Genomic DNA, 20003 nt, shown 5'->3' on the forward strand with positions numbered 1-20003 from the left:
AGCTGTAACTTATATACCTCACTCATAAGGTGTCAGCCTGCAGCAGAGATTGCTAAGTTCCTGCTCAAAATCTATATTGTCCTTTTTCTCTTTGTAAGAAAATTCAAGTTTCATTTAGGTGGCAGTGTCCTTGGATAAAATACCACATTTTCCATTTTCCCTTGCAGTGAAGTATGGCCATGTGACTAAGTTCTGGCTAATGAGATGAAAAGCAGAAATGTCTAAGACCTGCAGGAAGGCGAACAAAATGCTGACTCAGCTGGTGGGGGGCGGGGGAACAATGCACACTTTTATCCTTTCCGGTCCTCCTTCACAGAGGAAGCTCTGGGAGCCACCATGTATTATGAGGTGAAACTGAGGATGGAGCCCAGTGCTTCCCTGGCAACTGTAGAATCATATCAGACTATTTACTTCTGGACTTTTACATGAGAGAGTAATTTAAACTATGTTATTTTGGATTTTCTGTTACAGTGTGTCTGAACCTAATTCTAACTGACTCAGCCTGAAACATATCCAAAGATTGAGTAGAACCCACATTTGACTTTATAGGTGGCAACATTGTTACTCATCAGGGAAGACAACATTGTACATAGCAGAACCAACATAAAGAGGTTCATCTGTATTAACCTCTACTTTACCTAGACTGGAACCTGACCAATTTGCATTGTTTCAAATACTTAACTAATCCAAGCACTCAGCAAAGCATGACAATGCTTACCTGACATACATACTTGAATGTCTCCCAGGCACCTAAAACTTAATGAGTCTGAAACTGCAACTCATCTTGTCCATCCCAGTCAACATCAATTAGCACCACCACATCGACTTCTTATCCCATGTTTTCCTTTCCATTCCTTTGCTGAATGTTTAGTAAAGTTCATATCCACCCACATTACTTATCATGATAATAGCCTGGGGGGCCATCTTTGACACCTTCATCATTTCTAATATCCAGGCCATTGTCAACTCCCAGAATCTCCCTCTACAATATATTTTGATCTGTTTCTGTCTCCATTGCTGCTTAGAGGGTAAAGCTATACCATTTCTTGCCCAGATGACTCCAAAAGTTGTCCCTCTAGACTCCCATTCTCCACACACCAGCTAGAGAGAAAACACAAACCAGATCACATCACCATCATGCTGAATATTCTTCAAAGGCTCCCAATAGCATTACAATACAATCCAAAATCCTAAATATGGTCTATGAGGCTCTGTGCCATCTGGCCCCTGCCTGCCCTCTTACCACCTTGTGCTGCCTTGAGCCAGTTTCTCTCACCTAGGTATGCTTCAGTCACCTGACCTCTCTCTCCAACCCCCCCTTTTTAAAAAAAATATTTATTTATTTGTGAGACATGCAGAGAGGCAGAGATATAGGCAGAGGGAGAAGCAGGCTCCCTGTGCAGAGCCTGATGTGGGACTCAATTCTAGGACCCCAGGATGGCGACCTAAGCCAAAGGCAGATGCTCAACCCCTGAGCCACCCAGGTGCCCCACCCACCTGACCTCTTTTGTCTCTCGAATATACCAGACTCTCTCCCATTCCAGAGGCTTGCACAGGCTGCTTCTCTGCCTGGACTACTCTGCTCTCAAAGCCCCCTATGTAATGATTAATTCTTACTGATTCTTCTGGTCACTGATTAAATGACACTTCTCATTAAATCTTCCTGACTCTGCTCTAGATTTACATCAGGTCCTCAATTATAATTTCTCATGCACTCTTTAACTGTATGGCAATTTCACTTTAAATTAGATATATATTTGTGTGTATGTGTTTTTTTCCTTTTTGTTATTGTTGTTGTTTGCTTGTTTTTTTGGGGGGGAGGGGGGAGGGGTACTGTGTCAATTTCCCTCCAGAGAACAAAAGCACAGTAAGGATAGATACTGTTTGTTTAGTGTCTTGCTGTATCACCAACCTAGCATAGTACATAGTTCATATAGAAACTTTACAAATATTTGTGGGAAGAATGAATGAACAAAAATGAGACCTAGGAACTCAGTAGTATCTGCTTTTGTAATCATTTTCCTTGAATTCTGTCTTATGTGATTTTAGTAGAGTAGACCCCCCCTGCCTCCCCATCCCCCACTTTTCCAGTACTGATGGAATGTAATCTTCATCTCCTCTTCCTCCTCTCTCTTTTCAGCCTACCCTCCCAACCCCCTCCTTCTCCTGATCATCAGTATTACAACTTTCAGCAGTGACTTTACAAAAACAATTTTATTAAATCTTCTCAACCAACTTGCAGTTGCAGTCATCATCTATCTCCATGCTATGGATGGCAAGCCTGAGATTTAGAGAAAATTTACCTTTGCTAAGCTGGTACAACTACTAAGTAGTGAAGGTGACTAGGAGTCCCTAAATTTCTAACTTTCCATTTTACCATAAGATTTCCCTTCACTTGGCCATACTTCTAATGCATTTCACAGTTACTGATAATCTCTACCAAGCATAGTACAAGATGTAATTGAATAAACTAAACTAGGCCCTTCCACGTTTGGTGATCACAGTAGACCTTTGAGTATTGAATTAAGCCTACTTCTCCCTCTGCTTGTGTCTCTGCCTCTCTCTCTCTGTGTCTCTATGAATAAATAAACAAAATCTTTAAAAAAATTAAAATTCATATTCACTGGCTCTTTAACACCGTGTGTGTGTATAAAGACAGAAATAACAATGTTTTTGTGATGTTGTAAAATTATTTTAAACAACTCATTTTGCTCCAAATATCTAAATATCTTCAGAACTGGCCACAGTGAATGAACCAGAGGTTTTTTTTTTTAATTTTTTAAGACTTTATTTATTTATTCATGAGAGATAGAGAGAGAGAGAGGCAAAGACACAGGCAGAGGGAGAAGCAGGCTCCACACAGGGAGCCCGATGTGGGACTCCATCCCAGGTCTCCAGGATCACACCCTGGGCTGAAGACGGTGCTAAACCGCTGAGCCACCTGGGCTGCCCTGAACCAGAGTTTTTGTGGCTGGGTGTAGAAAGTGGAAAGAGAGGCACTTCTGGAGCAGCCCCGCCCCCTTTTAAAATCTTTGTCATTGAGACGTTTCACATATCAAAAGAAAATCACCCATTTAAAGTGAACAGCTTCATAATTTTCAGTATAGAGTTGTGCAATCATTACCAAAATCTAAGTTTAAATTACTTTCACCATCCCCAAAGGAAACCCTTACTCTATCTCCCACACCAACCATCCAGCCTCTGGCAACAACTAATTACTTTCTGTCTCTATAGAGACAGATTTCTGGCCATCTGACATGAATTGAATAATATATGTGGTCTTTTGTGACTGTCTTCTTTCACTCAGCACAGTGTTTTCAAGGTTCCTTGTGTTGTAGGATGCATCAGTATTCAATTTTTTTCTATTAATATTCCATTAATAGATTAATATTCTGCTGTATGGATACAGACATTGTCTTTAGCCACTCCTCACCACTTGATTGACATTAGGGTTGATTCCACTTTTTGGCTATTATGAACATTTGTGCATACCTATGATTTCCTTTGTCTTGGGGTACACCTAGGGAGTGGAGTTGCTGGCTCACATGTTAACTTTATGATTAACACATTTAGGTGTGTCAGCAGCCCCTCTTTAGGAGGATAACTTCAGGGTTTTGTCCAGAGGATTGCCTGTCGGTCTGTTTGTTTTGACAGGTCCTTACTGTTTGTTAACATCCCTTCTATTCTTGTGTCTTTCCGTCTTTATTTGCCTCTTCTGTTCTCTTCTCTGTAGAATCCAGCCCCCTGCTGATTTTAGCAGGAACACAAAGCCTCAAACTTTAGCCTCAAAGTTATCTGTAAAACATTTTGAACTGTCTGGCAGATGGACATTAAAGCAATAATGTTTATCTGTTTTTCTGTGGGTCCCCTGCACGCGGTGCTATTTTGTAACAAAAGAAGTCATTGAGTAGGAGGCTTATTTAACTTGTTCCTGAGGGTTACACTCCTACAACATGCTGTCCAAACAGACCTGTAATTACCCAGAGCTGAGTCTGAACGTTTTAAAGAGTCTGTTTGAAGTTTCTTGGTGTATATTAACATCTTTAGTAAACCTGTATATATAAACATACGTTGTGGGCTTGTAAAAAAAAATGCATGTAGAGTTCCTGGTGTGTGCCTGCCACATAAGAATTGCTTACTAAATTGTTAGTTGCCATTATAAAAAGTTACTGCAGTGAACAGATTTCTTTTAGGTATAAATTCAGTTACTTAAGAAGTCTTAACTTTTCTGGAGACCTATCTGAGTTCTGTTTCAGAACACACAGAATGCTTTTCCATGTGTGCTGACATAAATTCTCCTCTGATCGTCACCCCCACCTCGTGAAACCTGGCATTTGTTTTCCAGGGGTTATTTTGAGAACAGTAAGGATCCTCTCCACCTACCCAAGCAAATTTAATCTGAATACAACAGAGACAACTTTTTCAGTAGTTTATCCACCGTGTCCCTCCGTCCAAATTGATCGATGTGGATGCGCAGAAGTGTAAGAAGAGCTCTCGGCCCCCAAACTCTTCCTGCCCGTGCAAAGCTTTCGATGAAAGCAGAGATTTAGCCCGCATTTTCCTTGACACGGGGAACCGGAATGGGGAAAAGCGAGCCCGGCGTGCGGAACGTTCGCAGCTCCCAGGATAAAGGAGATCAAGGAGTCAGTCGTTTTCCCGGGCAAGTCAGACCGGTGAGTTGCCGTCTCCCGGGGGCTACAGGGCGGCCCTTCCCTTCCCGGTCCGGGTCGAGCTCCCGGCCTCGCGGAGCCGACCCCGAGTCACCCCAGGAGGGGAGCAGGGGGGCGCGCACCCCGGGGGTGGGGAGAGCCGCGGGACGGAGTTCTAGCCCGAGTCTGGCGCGAAAGGAAGAGGAGGGGCATCTGCGCCCGGGGGAGAGAAGGGAGGGAGGGAGGGAGGGAGGGAGAAGGAAGGCGGGGTGCGGGGGGGCGAGCGGGGGCCGCGGCGCGGGCGGGGCGGGGCGGGGCGGGGCGGCTCGCGCCTCCGGGAGGGTCTGCGGCGCGGGGGCGGGGCGGGGCGGGGCCGCGGGCGCCGGGGAGCGGCGGGGAGCGGAGGGGAGCGGCGGGGGCTGCCGGGATCGGGGCGCCGCCGTGCACGCTCGCTCGGGCTCCCTCGGACACGTCCGCGCCGCGCGCCTCCCCGGGTCTCCCTGCGCGCGCCCCGCACCTGCCCGCGGCCGCGGAGCCCGGCTCCGGCTGTGGCGCGCGGCGGGGGCGGCGGCGGAGCGCGGCCGTCATGGGGCTGCAGCCTCTGGAGTTCAGCGACTGCTACCTCGACAGCCCGTGGTTCAGGGAGAGGATCCGCGCCCACGAAGCGGAGCTGGAGAGGACCAACAAGTTCATAAAAGAGCTCATCAAGGACGGGAAGAACCTCATCGCCGCGACCAAAAGTAAGCGAGGACCCGGCGCGGGCAGCCTGCGGCGCGGCGAGGCCGCGAGGGACACGGGCGGGCGCGTGGCCGGGTCAGCCGCCCGCGGAGCCGGGGAGGCAGGACCGGAGCCCGGCCCCCCCCCAGCCCCGGCGGGGCCCCCTGCGCGACCCGCCCGCTCACGGCGGATTGCGCCCTAGAGCTGTTTCCCGGGTTCCCCGCCCCCCGCCCCCTTGGGAGCTCTCCCGAGGACTTTCCTGGGCATTCTTTGAAAACCTGCTGGGTGCTGAGTTAGTCAGAAGTCCCTTCGGCTGCACCCTTACCGTGTCACTTGCTGGTGATTTCGGATACCGCCGTCCCGGGCCCTTCCCGGTACCAGAGCCGAGGGTCCCCCCGGCGCTGTGCTGCTTTCCCGCCCGGCTGCGGAGGGTTCAGAGACTGGGGCTTGGCAGCCCGGGCAGCCGCCTGCCTTCTGGCCGGAGCCGGCGTGGCCTGCACCTGGGGAATGCCACCCGGGCAGGCTCGGCGCCTTCCTCCCCGTTGGAAGTGGCCGCCGCAGAAAGAGGTCTGTCTAGACCTTTCTGCGTCCGAGGAGGGTCTCGGGGAGGCAAGGGCTAAAATACGGGCCGAACCACCGAGTCGGGGATGCGGTTGGGTACGGGAGGCCGTAGCTCCCGCGAGGGGCCGCGCTGCCCAGCGCACCTGTGGCCCCACCGCCCCTCAGAGGGCCCCTGTGAGTGTCCTGTTTTCTTCTCAAGAACACAGCAGGCAGGGGACAGGGCAGTCTCCAGCCTCTCGAGTCTGTGTTGTTAGCGTTTTTATCTTTTCTTGACTTTCTCAATTCAGTAATTCCCAGCTTTGGGAGTTAGTCCCTTGTACACTTGTCTGTAGACACCACCTCTGGGAAAAAATACCCCCGTCACTCTCCCCCACTACCACCATTTTGCATTGAGGGAGAGTAAAACATACTGAACAAACCGTCTTAGGAACCCAGCACAGTGCCTGGAACAATAAATATTCATTTAATGAATGAGTTGAAATAAGTTTTAGAGGGGAGAATTTCGTGAGCCATCCCCTGCAATTTTGGAAGCAAGTCACTCAACTTCTCTGGGGGATGTCCGAGGTTCCTTTTGGTTCTGTGATCTTGTTGGTGTTGCAAGATGAGGATTGGGAATCACTTTGGGATCTGGGACTAATGGGCTCATTTGGTTGACGGCTGTCCAGTGCCTTGACATTAGGTATGTGTGTTGCGTGGGAATTAGGGAGGGATTATCCACATATGTAGGCAGAAGTGAGGAGAAGGCGGGAGAGAGAATGTGTGTGTGTGTGTGTGTGTGTGTGTAAGAGAGAGAGAACTTGAGGGAGAGGACTCCTTCCTTCTGCGGCTTGGTATTAACCAGTGTCACTGGCTGAGGGAGTGTACCTCCTCTCTCACTGATTGTAGCAGCTCCCTCTGGAGCTAGGATGATGAGGAGGGAGGCTTTGGTATGGGGAGAGGCAGATGGCAAAGCTAGTTTGGCCACTGGTAGAAAGCTATTTATGTGACTGCATGTTAGCTCTTCTGCCAACAGGACACATGCCTGGTGTCCCAGCAGCAGCTGGTACATCTGGGGGGCCAGCTGTCAGCTTTCCTCTCCAGAATGCAGACTTTCTTGAATTTGTGAACTGTTGTCTTATTCCTTTTGATTCTTGTCCTTTACCATAAGAAACATAATTTATGATCATGATTAAGAGACCAAGCAGAAAGTATCTTTTTACTTACTATGTTTGATGAACTTAACGTCTTTCCCACAAGGCAGCAAAAACACTTTAGCTTACATGCTTTAGGAAAGTTAAGGAGACCCTGTGTTTGCCCAGCTTGCCCCTTGAAGTTTTTAGCTCTAGTTCCTATCAAAAGACTATGAGCACCTAACTTAAGTCAGGGCGCCTGCATTTAATTTGCCCTTCCTGTTAGGGCCCATCCACACTACAGTTGGGTAGGTCACTTAATTCTTTTGTGTTAAATTTCTCTTGTCTTACTTCTTAGAGGCACTGGAACGATCCTGCCGTGTTTGGAAATTGCAGTGTAGGTCAGTTGTTCGCCCAACCAGTTGAGCCTTTCTATATGACATCTGCGAGTTAAGAAGTCAGAGAAGGACGTGAGGTGGGGGGAGGAGCTGCAGAAAGACTAGCAATCAACTAGGTCAGACTGCTTATATTTTCAGATGTTTGACACTTCATTGTGCAAAAATGGCACTTGGTGCACTTTCAGAATTGTGAGTTTAAGTGAGTTCTGTTTTTAATTGCCCTGTAAGATGCCCTCTTGCATGTACTACATACTTGTTGGACTTACGTAGTTTTGATGTCTTATGCTTTGAATATTCATAAATATTTAAAGAAGTTGGAGGCAGCTCTGTGGGACTTAAAGGCTTATTGCTAAGTTCAGTGATGCAGCAATCAGAAATGTTTAGCATCTATGACTCATTAAATATTGGGATTGAGATACAAAGAGGTAATAAGGCAGGGGTCCTTCTCCTGATTTTATTGTCCTGTAGTTGAATGTGATCCAATCTAGGGAATGTGTTTGAAGAAACACATTGTGCTAAATTCTTGAAGAAACGAAGGATACACAGACACATGCATATTAAAAGGTTAAGGGGCCCCTGGGTGGCTCAGTCAGTTAAGTGACTGACTCTTGGTTTTGACTCAGGTCATGGTCTCAGGATCCTGGGATCTAGCCCAGAGTTGGGCTCTGCTCTCAGTGCAGAGTTTCCTGGGGATTCTCTCCCTCTCCTCCCCAATCCCTGCATGTGTGTGCATTCACTCGCTCTCTCTCTCTTTCAAATACATAAATTAAAAAAAAAAATAAGTAAAAGTTAAAAAATTTAGTGATTCCCTCTCTGTGTCTCTCATGAATAAATAAATAAAATCTTAAAAAAAATAAAATAGAAAAAAAATTAGTGACAAGCAAGTATTTTAACTTTACCAGAAATGAGTTTGTCGTAGGTTAGAATGAGAACATGTGACTGGAAGTTCTGGAAATTGTTGTTTTAAGTAAGGAATAGAACCTTGTAGAACTTGTCAGATTGAAAACAGCTGAGAAGAAACCAGAACACCACAGTGTCTGAGAACCATGAGGAGACTAGTTAGGAATGGGATGAAGGGAGAGGTCAGTTTCAGATTATGGAGGGTCATAAAAGCGAGGTTAGGAATGTGGACTTTATCCTGTGGAGAATCAGTGAGGGTTTGTCAGCAGAAGGCTGACATAATGGGAAAGAGTTAGTTTTGAGACAGGATTTGACATCTGTGTGTAGGGTGGATTTGGACAGAGCAGTGGGGGTAGGCGGGAGCTCCAGAGAGAAGCCTGGGATCATTGACTTATGTGGTACATTTGGAGATCATTCACTCAATTCAATGGAGTCTTTGTTTAAATGGATTTTTTCGTCCTTTTTCTTTTTCATGTCTTTCTTTTCCTAGAATAACCAGTGTCCTCTTTTAATACAGTCTCTCCTTTTGTGAGCCTTTCATGTGCTGTCTGTATAGTTTCAGAAGCTTATGATTCATAGAAATGTTTAGCATATTTGCCAGAAACAGAAATAAGCCATATATGCTTTTCTCACAAATTTTACATTAGGCAATCTTGAGAGAATTTGTTCTGTTTTAGAAGAAAAAAAATTTTTTTAAACAAATTATTCTTAAAGTTACTAAGCACTTACACAGTTACATAATGCTCTTTAGTAAGCTTAGATTGTCTAGCTTTCTTGGTGTGTGTTAAGCTGGATAGCCCCTCATAAGAGAGCCTGCTCTTATCACGGACCTGAAGAAGGATGTTAGTGGCAGCCAGGACTAGAATTGGAGTCTTCCAAGTCTTGGAATTAGTACTTTTTTTTTTTAGGTCTTGCTATTTTAATATTTGCTTTGCTTTTTCCTTTAATATTTCCTTGATTTTTGCTTTGTTTTCTTCAGGACAACATAAATGTTCCTTTTTGCTTGCTTTATTTAATGTTTCAGAGAAATGGTTCATGTGAGAATTCCTTTTGGGGAAATTCCCCAAATTCCAATTGCATTGAAATATACGGAAGTCTGGAAGACTTAAAAGAATTTCACATTGTAAACTTGAGCCTCAGTTTCCTCATTTGTAAAATGGGCTGTTGCCAAAAGCCCAGTCTGGGGATTGAATAAAATGGGGTGAAAGTGTTTTTGCAAACATACAGGTACAGTGTATGGACTCTACTGTTTGCTGAGCTAACTTTATTTTTCTCTGACTCTCCAAATTTTGTTCAAGTGTCTATACTTTTTCCCAGGAGATTCGGGACAGGTGATTAGGGAGTAATTCTGATTAGTTTATTTTTATTTATTTATTTATTCATGATAGACAGAGAGAGAGAGAGAGGCGCAGAGACACAGGCAGAGGGAGAAGCAGGCTCCATGTCGGGAGCCCGACGCGGGACTCGATCCCGGGTCTCCAGGATCACGCCCTGGGCCGAAGGCAGGCACTGAACTGCTGAGCCACCCAGGGATTCCCTATTTCTGATTAGTTTAACTTGGTTTTTCAAGCCTGGCTGACCTTTAGAATTACTTGGACAGTTAGAAAAAACATGAAGTCAGGGTCAAGAGTCCCAGAACTTGAACTCAGTTCTGGTAAACTTGTTTTCTGAGAACTGGTTCAAAAATTAGGATGTATCTCAGTTCTGGCCTGTGAGACATGATAGGAACACTGCTGGAGACTTTGGAAAAGATTTCCTTTTGTTTGAGGAGACTCAAAAAGGGTGTAGTCAGTTGAGTGTCCGACTCTTGGTTTCAGCTCAGGTCATTATCTTTGGGTTGTGGAATCGAGCCTCAAGTTGGACTCCGTGCTTAGCCCAGAGCCTGCTTTGGATTCTCTCTCCCTCTCCCATGGTCCCTCCCACTCGTGCTCTTTCAAATGAATGAATGAATGAATGAATGAATGTTTTACTCTTCTGTGATATTTGATTATACTGCCTGGAGCTGCAGCCACCATCTTGAGACCGTTGAGTGGATAAGGACTGTGGAGCAGAGAGGGGACTGTATCTGGGTTTCTAGTATCGTTGTGGGAGCCACAGATTGTTCTATGCCAAAAGCCCAGCTCTGGGTAAATTGGTAAATAACCTAAGCCAGTTTGGGTTGTGTTTTCTGCCATTTCACACCCCTGTGTTGATGGAATAGTGTAATTGTAAATTTCATACTGATGCTATTATTTTATTTATTTATTTATTTATTTATTTATTTATTTATTTATTTATTTATTATAGTCACAGAGAGAGAGAGAGAGAGAGAGAGAGAGAGATGCAGAGACATAGACAGAGGGAGAAGCAGGCTCCATGCACCGGGAGCCTGACGTGGGATTTGATCCCGGGTCTCCAGGATCGCACCCTGGGCCAAAGGCAGGCGCTAAACCGCTGCACCACCCAAGGATCCCTGATGCTGTTATTGAGTAGAATTTAGGGAGGTATAGAAATAAAATGTTACTTAAAAAGTTGATAAATTAAAAAAATATAATTTTTTCCCTGAATGGAAGGAACACTCATATGTATTTTTTTGTCCCAAAGGAATCACCATGGACCACCAACAATTCAGGGCATAGCCTGGGATAAGTCTTTTTTTTTTTTTTTTTTTTTTGCCTGGGATAAGTCTTAAACTCTCACTTTGGGGTTTTACTGCAGTGGGCTGGTCTCCAGTGTGAATGTAGACTTGCTGTAAAAATAACTACTATCAGACTGGAGCGAGGGTATAGACCCAGACAGGTTTTAAAACCTTGAAGTGCTTTACTAACTGCAGGTGGTCCTTGACTCCATATAGAATAGTTTCTGTTTAGAGCTCTCCACTGGCCAACCATGTTCATTTAGAATGTTTTATGAGTCAGTCATCCGGTATTCTCCGTTTCTTGCTGACACATTGCCTTTTCCCTGTCCTCCATCAGTTGGGGCCCTTTGACCACTTCCTTTCTACTTAATTTATTTGGTGGGGTCTAGGGAGCTTTGTTGACTTTTGGAAGAGAAGACGACAGGAGGATATTTTTGTGTTTTAATTTTTTTTAAGATTTTATTTCTTTAGTCATGAGAGAGATAGAGAGAGAGAGAGAGAGAGAGAGAGAGAGAGAGAAGAGAGGCAGAGACACAGGCAGAGGTAGAAGTAGGCTCCATGCAGGGAGCCCGACGTGGGACTCGATCCCGGGACTCCAGGATCACGCCCCAGGCCAAAGGCAGGCGCCAAACCGCTGAGCCATCCAGGCATCCCATTTGTGTTAATTTTTAAAGTAGTTGATGATACAGTACAGTGTAGAAGATTAAGAGCACAGGTTGAGGGTACTGGTCTGTCTGGGTCCATATTCTAGCTCAACCACTCATTGGACCCCTGGTCAAGTTGCTTAGCTTTTCTCTGTGTTGTCATCTATACAATGGAGATTATAATACTATCCATGGGTAGGGTTGCTAGTTGGATTAAATGAGTTAATACTTGTAAAACGTTTAGAATAAGCATTCAGTTGTGAAGTATTAACACTTATGATGTATTACCTAAATTGCAGGCACATGTTTTAATATCAGGGTCCTTTTCTTGTCTGAAAAATGGCTGCTCTGGCTCAGTGACTAATACGTAATCTTTTGGTGCTTATTACCCTTAAGAATAGCAGTGACCAAGAAGAGAGACAAATTTGACAATCTGGGAAGGCTTCCAAAGTTTGAATGTAGTACAGGATGCTGAAAAATCTTGAAAATCTTGAAAGTAAGTTGATGAATCAAAGCTATATGGCGTCTTGGGAAAATATTCTCCAGAATTTATTGCTGGTTCACAAAGACTTGAAAATGAAGTAGAAGGTGAAAATAAGGCTGCTGTAAATCTAGCAAGCTCCCTGCAGCTGGGGCTCAAGCAGTCCACAGCAGGCCTCTGTCTAGAGGACCAATAAGGAGGGGTTGCAGGTGAGAGAGCTGTGTTCAGGGTACTGAGATAACATCAGTGACTGGAGCCTTCAGATACTTAAAAATTATAGTGATACTTTTATTTATTTATTTTATTTTTTAAAGATTTTGTATTCCTGAGAGACACGCACAGAGAGGCAGAGACACAGGCAGTGGGAGAAGCAGGCTCCTCATGGGGAACCCCATGCAAGACTCGATCCCAGGACTCCGGGATCACGCCCTGAGCCAAAGGCAGATGCTCAACCGCTGAGCCACCCAGACATCCCTATAGTGATATTTTTAGAGGATACTAATATTAGTGTATAATCTGCAGGAAACCCTAACTAAATGGGTGATGCTTGTGTCTGCTCTGGGAAATTCACAATGAGAAAAGGCAGCCAGAGACATCTCTAAGAGGGCTGTATCTAAGAGCTGGTAGGTAATCCTCCTCTCTATGAAAGAGTCCTCAAGAGTTCCCTTGACAAATTCCCAAAGAAGCTATTTTGAGTCTGTGACTCCAGTAGCTGTTTATCACCTTATTTTGTTTTTGGGGTCATAAGAGAAGCAAGATGAAGGATGTAAAAATGGTGGGTAGTCTGCTAGGTTACAATAAATCATGCTCTAAGTGATTGCTGACTGCATGGGGCATTGAATAGGTACAGTGTGAAAGCTTGCCCAAATCACACAATTTGTCAGTGGAGGAGCTGGAATGTGAACCCACTTTAGTCTGACTCTGAAATCCTTAACCGCAATCATTAGCTGTCTCCATACAGGGGTGTAACTGCGGTCTTGTGTTAAGGGAAATTATTCTGATAAATCTTGGTTATTTGGGATGTGTGTACACTTCATGATCTAGTTGGGAGACTGTTTTTATTAGCTCAGCACAATGACCAAGATTTAAAATGTAAGGTCCTCCAGGATGATTATTGTAAATACAACTGGCTGCTAGTTTGTATAAGTATAGACATTCAGAGATTGGTTGACTTGAAATCAATTAGATTCAGATCTCTACTTAAAACATTATCATTTCCTTCCCCTTAGTGTCTGTCTTTTAATCTCCATCTCCCCATCCTTCCTTTGCTTCCTATTCCTTGTCCCACCCATTAGTAGAATAATTTTTCATTTTGTTCTCCTATTTTGGCATTAGGCTTTTTGCTTACCAAAATTATGAGATAGTTTAGAAATATAAATGATACAGAGAATCTCATAATAACTACAGGTGTATATTGTGTCCTTCAGCTAACATCTTGTTTCATTAAGATGCAAGTTTTGGTAAACATATGTGTAGAAGCATATAGGAATAACTGTGTCCTTAACTCACTGAAAGCACATTGCATATAAATCGTCTTTCAAGTAACATCTTCTTTCATTAAGATATAAGTGGTTATAAATGTTAGTGGAGAAGCATATGGCAATAACCCTGTTAACTCATTAAAACTATACTGTGTGTGTGTGTGTGTATGTCTATATATAAAGAATCTCATAATAAATATTTCTGTATTTGCATCTCACTTTAGAAAAAAGCTTGCTGTCTGCCTCTCCCCGGTAGCAACTTCTTCTTCTCCCCAAGCAGTAGCAACTACCTCAAGTCTGGTGTTTATTATTTCTAGACATTTTAATATATCTGTACACATTCCTAGATAATAGCATGTTTTTAGTCCTTATATAATGGTTCTCATACTATATGTGCAACTTCTTTTTTTCCCTCAATTTCCAATTCATGAAATTTATCCATATGGATACATGTAGTGGCTCCATTTCATTTAGTTCAACCTCTTTTTTCCCACAAGTGGTGTTTAAAAAGACTTTAATTGATGTTGTAGATGTTCTATAAAAACATAAGATGTTCTATGATGTATCATACATTCATTTATTCTTTTGATTGCCAAACAATTCCCTAGAGAATTTTTGCAGCATGAAAGCCTTATTGTAATTAATTTTATAAACTTTAGAACAGTAGCTTTGACAATAATCTGTAAATAATGTACCCATGAGTTTTGAAGTTCTTTAGTAAAAAAAAATTTTTTTTTTAAAGAGTTTATTTAGTCATGAGAGACAGAGAGGCAGAGACATTCGCAAAGGGAGAAGCAGGCTCCTCCAGGTTGCCTTCAAGGAGCCTGATGTGGGACACGATCCCAGGACCCCAGGATCATGACCTGGTCCAAAGACAGACTCTCAACCACTGAGCCACTCAAGTGCCCCAGTAAAATTTCTTTTTGATAAATTATCAGCTCATTGTGGATAATCAGAGCAAACTAGTTTAAGTTTCAGTCACTGGTCTGAATCACAGGATTTAAAGCCTTATCACTTCATTGAATTTAGACTTCCGATGCTAGTATCTAGAGAAAAAAATGATACTTTTATTCATAAACACAGCATGCATTAAGAACTCTGGTAGCTGTCAATCTAGTTAGGTCAGATGAACATGACTTTTAGGCAGGGACTGGTTGGTATTTTGTGATAGGCCCCAAAGCAAACAGGAACCACAGCCTGCTTTATTTGATTATCCTAATATAGGAACATAATTTATAGACTTGCCAAGGGGATGCCTTTGTAATTAGGAAGCCTTGACATCCTTCTCTTTTAAACAAACACACACACACACTGAAAAACCCCTGACACTTTACATTCTAAGGGTAGGTATCTTTAGACCCAAGCTCCACAAATATCACACCCTTGTGGCTGCTGCTGGAGGCCTGCCTCCCTGGTTGAACTAGAATTTCCTCCCTGTGCTTCCTGAGGAAGATGTTAATCCTGTGCCACTTAATATTTCAATGGTGAGTGTGATTTCTCCTTCCTTGTTGACTTGCTCCCCCGTGGGCACTGTCTGCCATTGAATGTCAAGGTATGCGTTGTTCTATCACTATCTGGTAGCGAGCCATGGGGTGAGGTGTGTGGCTGGAGGAAATAAATTTGGCCAGAGTAATGTCACTTCAGGTCTGAGTACAGGATGTTTAATACTCTCTAAAAAGGTGAATTTTTTTTTTTTTAAATCTCTGACTATAAAGTTGGGTCTCCTACTTATTAGCAGTGTAGACTGCTAAGCTTTGGGCAAATGAGATTTTGGGCAAATTACTTAAACCTTCCGTGTCTCACTTTCTGTTTATTAGTAAAATGGAGATAATAAGAACTGTATCTAATGGGATGGTTTTGTTTAATCGTAATCTTATATAGTAAAGGATCTCAGAACTATGCCTGGCCCCTGGTAGGTATGTTCATCATTACTATCATCAAAAGAGCACCATTCTGACTTCCTTTGGTTGAAGTTGGACACAGTTGTGGCTTTACCAGTAGAGAGAGTAGAAATATTCTATGAATACATGTTGTTTTCTCTTTCAGGCTAACAGTATTTGGAAGCATAGGGCTGAATATAGGCCTTGCATTTATTAGAGAGAAGAAACCAGCTGTAATAGCATGTTGAAGTCCAGTGTATTACTGAAGGTCTTTGCTTGAAAGTTTCGGGGACAAAGCCAAAGAAGTACAAGGGAGTTGAGTGTCATTGACATGAACTTGCTTTTATTGCAGAATCTTGCAGATAGTACTTCTGTCACTGTGGCAGGTAGTTTTGTTTTTGTTTTGTGAAATGCAGGTCAAAGGCAGCACAGCAAAAATATTGAAGAGCATGGTCTTTGATGTCAGATTTACTTTTTTAAAAAACATTTTATTTATTTATTCAGGAGAGACACACAGAGAGAGAAAGAGGCAGAGACGCAGGCAGAGGGAGAAGCAGGCTCCATGCAGGGAGCCCGACATGGGACTTGATCCGGGGTCTCCAGGATCAGGCCCTGGGCTGAAGGTGGTGCTAAACCGCTGAGCCACCCAGGTTGCCCTCATGTCAGATTCACTATGTGAACTTGGGCAACTTGTTTAATTCCTCTGTTCCGTGATTTTGTCTCCTGTAGAATGTGGATAGTGGTTTTGTCTCCTTAAATGTTGCTGGAATTAAACGAGTGAATCATTTCCAAAGCACTTAGAAAACTGACTCATAGTGACCCTTGAATGTCACTTTTTTTTGCTAAGCATAGAAAAAATTAAAAATCTGTTTACAGTCATCACTATCATAACCCCATATATGACAGTGAAGACAAAGTGTTATCCCAAGTCATGAAACTCTGCCTATTGTGGGCAAGTTGCTAGAGGTTTAACAGTGAACAGAGACTCTGTTTCTGTGCAGAAGTCAGAGTTCTAGTGAGGGAGATGGAAGATTAATGAAATGTTGTCATTCACTTTGTTGAGTAAGATTGGGATGCTATGGCCCTAGGTAGCAGGATTAACCAGGGAGTCAATGAAGAATTCAAGAAATAGTGACTTCTAAGCTGAGGCCACAGGGAAGGCTGGGAGGAGCTTCCACGCTGAGGGTGGGGAAGAAGGATTCTCCAAGCATGGGCAATTGCACACAAGAGGAATGGAGGTCAGAGAAAGTGTATGCTACATGGCTGGAGGAACAGCTCTGGTGGGCTGGGAGTGAGGCAGGAGCTCTCGCAGAGTGAGAACAGTGGGGTTGAAGAGTGAACAGGTGTGGGGTGGGGAAGGGCCTGGTGAAGCAGGGTCAGGACTTCAGACTTCATCTGAAGCACAGTAGGAAGTGATGGAAACATTTCTAGCAGGGGACTGGTATCATCGGAATTACATTTTTAGGGCAGTTTCTCGGGCAGTTGTTGTGCGAATAAATTTGTGCAAGGGGGACCTGGAGGCTGGGAGGTCACTCATCTGGCCAGAGACTTTGGCAGCAGAAGAGGAGGATGCTTGAGGAGGAGTCTGGAGACAGAAACTGTGGTGGATGATGGGGTTTGGGGGTTGAGGAAAGAGGTATCCGGGATGATTCCTCAGTTCTTGCCCTGGGCAGTTGGGTGCTTTTCACCGAGGTATCCCAGCTAGAGGCACAGGTTTTGTGGGAGAGAGGACATGTTTTGGGAGTAGGTATGTTGAGGCTGAGGTGCTTCTGAGCTACCTAGGGGACACATTCAGTAGTTTGCTTCTTTTATAAGTCTGTATGTCAGGAACACAGAATAATGCTAGAGGTAAAGATTCTGGAGACACAGCATATATATAGGGAATGACACCATGTAACTGAGTAGCAAATCTGCCAGGAGGAGGAATGTAAAGGGAGAAGGCAGGGAGGCTGAGCAAATCCTGAGGAAGACAACTTTTAAAGGGTGGGTAGAAGAAGAGTTTGAGAAGGAGATTTGAAGTAACCATGGGAATTGGAGGTGGGGGCAAAGGGAGGGAGGAGATGGAAGATCTGGTGAGGGTTACACATGTCAAGGAGAAAATAAGAGGGAGGAGACAAGTTCATGTTACAAAGAGCACCAGTACCAGCAGTACAGGTGACATTGCATTAAGGCAGTCATTGGTCAAACAAAAGGACTCTTAATAATAGGGAACAAATTGATGGTCACTAGAGGGGAGGTTGATGGTGGGGGGAAGGGGGAAATAGGTGATGGGGATGGAGAGTACATTTGTCCTTGAAAGGCAGTAATGTGTGGAAGTGGTGAGTCACTATATTGTACTCCTGAACTAATATGACACTGTATGTTATACTGGAGGTGTGGGGGAGAAAGAAGACAGAGAAAAACTGGTAAAAGCTGGGAAATTAGTTTATGGTACAACAGGGATGAGGCCCTGACTGCAGAGGGTTGCAAGGGAGGGTATAAGGGAAATAAATGAGCCTGTGATATAGATAGCTCTCCGGTACTATTGGTTAATGGGTGAGATTTGAACATGTTGATGATGATCTCTAACAGAGAGAAGGAGACTGAAGATTCCGGGAATATTCCAGAGTACAAAGTACTTCTGAGTATAGGAGATGGGATTCAGAGTCCAGGTGAAGGGGGGGGCGACACCTTCATCTACTTCAATACTAGAAGGGATGCAACAGATGGGTGCACACTCAGATCAATTTGTTGGTTTGAGTCAGAACTTTGAGGAAATTACCAGTAGATTTATTTTCTCTGTGAGGTAGATGGCAAGATAGTTTTTAGTAATTAATTGTGTTTTAATTTCTCCCCCACCACATTCTTTTTCTGGTTAATAAATAATACAGGACTTGTAAGACTTCCATTTCAGAGCTTGTTTGAAATGGGGGTGGTGGTGGATGGAATCTGGATGTTAAACTGGGAATAGGTAATAGGAAGTGGGTGGGGAGAAAAGGTAGGAATAAAATATCTGGATAACCAGTCATTAAGACATTGACACAATTCCAGAGTTTATTCTGCTGGCACTTAAAGTTGAATATTTATTCAAAGAGTCTTTAAACTTTTTTTTTTTTAAAGTGTTAAATGAAAGAACCTTTTTCTTTTTCACAAGTGATGTTGCTGGTTTTTCTGTTTTATCTCTGTGGAATTATGCTGGTTCTCTTTGGATGCCTACAGAGCAGAAAATACCTCTGGTAACGTCTGGGAAGAGACTCTAGGACAGTAGATTTTTGCCTTTTTGTCCAAGAGAGGAGGAGGAATAGAACCTGTAAGAGTTTAAAATGTAGTAGTTATCAGCGATCTAAAAAGATATTTTCTTTATCTTTTTTGCTAATTACTTAGGTTCTAATAAATTTAAGTACTGATTTCTAGAAGAAAGAAATCTTTATGATGACTGTAACTCTCCAGATAGAGTGAAGGCGGCAACCCTCTTTCCTTTAGCCCTGGGTGCACTGACTGTAGACATACCAAGCACTTAGATGGTGGGTACGGAAGCTTTCAGGCTCTTCAAAAGGAAGGACTCTAGGACTTCAGTGGAGAAATTCATTGCTTGTGTCCCTAGAACTAGAGTGCGTGGACTCTTTTTGTGGAAAGCTTAGGATAGAGTTCAGAATTAATCTGAATCCTTTTTCTTTTTTCTTTTTTAACATTTTATTTATTTGAGAGAGAGAGTGTGTGTGTGCACATGAGCTGAGGGGAGAGGGAGAAGGACAACCAGACTCCCCACTGAGTAGAGCCCAACTTGGGACTCTGTCAGAGGACCCTGAGATCATGACCTGAGCTGAAGTCAGATGCTTAACTGACTGAGCCACCCATGTGCCCCACGAACCCTTTTTCTCTCTTGACAGCTCAAATTTTTGACATAAAACATGCTGGATATCCTCATTTGTTTTCTTCAGTTGCAAGCAAGAGATACCCAACTGAAACTAGTGGAAGCAAAAAAAAGGTTTCTTGGCTCACATGAGTGGAGTCCGAGGAGTTGGGCTTGCTTTAGGTACACCTGAATCCAAGGGTTCCAACAATGTCATCAGGTTACTGTATCTTGGGTCCTTTCCCCTCAGCTTGACCCTGATTGGCACTCTTGCATGGTAGTGACAGCTTAAAGCTTGCATCTTCCTTATTGCTCTGGGAATTCCAGAGAACAGTGACTCCTTTGCCTTAGAGGACTCATTCTCAAATGGATTAATTTGACCCCCTTGGAGACATGTTTGATTGTCATAATTGGGAGGTGCTACTGACATCTAGTGGGTGGGGGCCGATGATGTTGTGGTGCTGAATGTCCTGCAGTGCTCAAGGTAGCCCTCCTGCAAAGAATGATCCAGCTTAAATAAGTTAATTGTGCTGGGGCAGAGATATCCTGCCTGAGAGGTAAGGAGACCATATGGTCTATATCAAGATACTTCTGAGAGTAAAATTATGCCAAAAAAATAAAAATAAAATAAAGTAAAATAAAATTATGCCAGACAACAGATAAACTGGGATCGTCCTGGGTAAACCTGGACATGTGGTTGCCTTCCCTAAAGGCCGTATCAGTTCTGTGTCACT

The 20003-nt window shown here is 43.7% G+C and overlaps 1 protein-coding gene across 9 annotated transcripts in view; it reads left to right on the top strand.

Moving 5' to 3' along the window:
- ARHGAP10 (Rho GTPase activating protein 10) overlaps positions 1-20003 on the top strand; it is a 326786-nt gene that overhangs the window by 10625 nt on the left and 296158 nt on the right. For 3 of the 9 annotated variants that reach the window (XM_077846298.1, XM_077846300.1, XM_077846302.1), the window contains exon 1: positions 5170-5389. The exons of 2 other annotated variants lie outside the window; for them this stretch is intronic. In XM_077846298.1, coding sequence (XP_077702424.1) covers positions 5236-5389 — 154 coding nt within the window. In that variant the 5' untranslated portion in view covers positions 5170-5235. Of the gene's footprint in view, positions 1-5165; positions 5390-20003 lie in introns of those variants that run through there. 4 more of the 9 variants (XM_077846297.1, XM_077846299.1, XR_013350990.1 and 1 more) reach the window with 3 other exon arrangements.

Source organism: Canis aureus, chromosome 13 (genome assembly GCF_053574225.1).
Source record: "Canis aureus isolate CA01 chromosome 13, VMU_Caureus_v.1.0, whole genome shotgun sequence".
Classification (NCBI taxonomy): domain Eukaryota; kingdom Metazoa; phylum Chordata; class Mammalia; order Carnivora; family Canidae; genus Canis; species Canis aureus.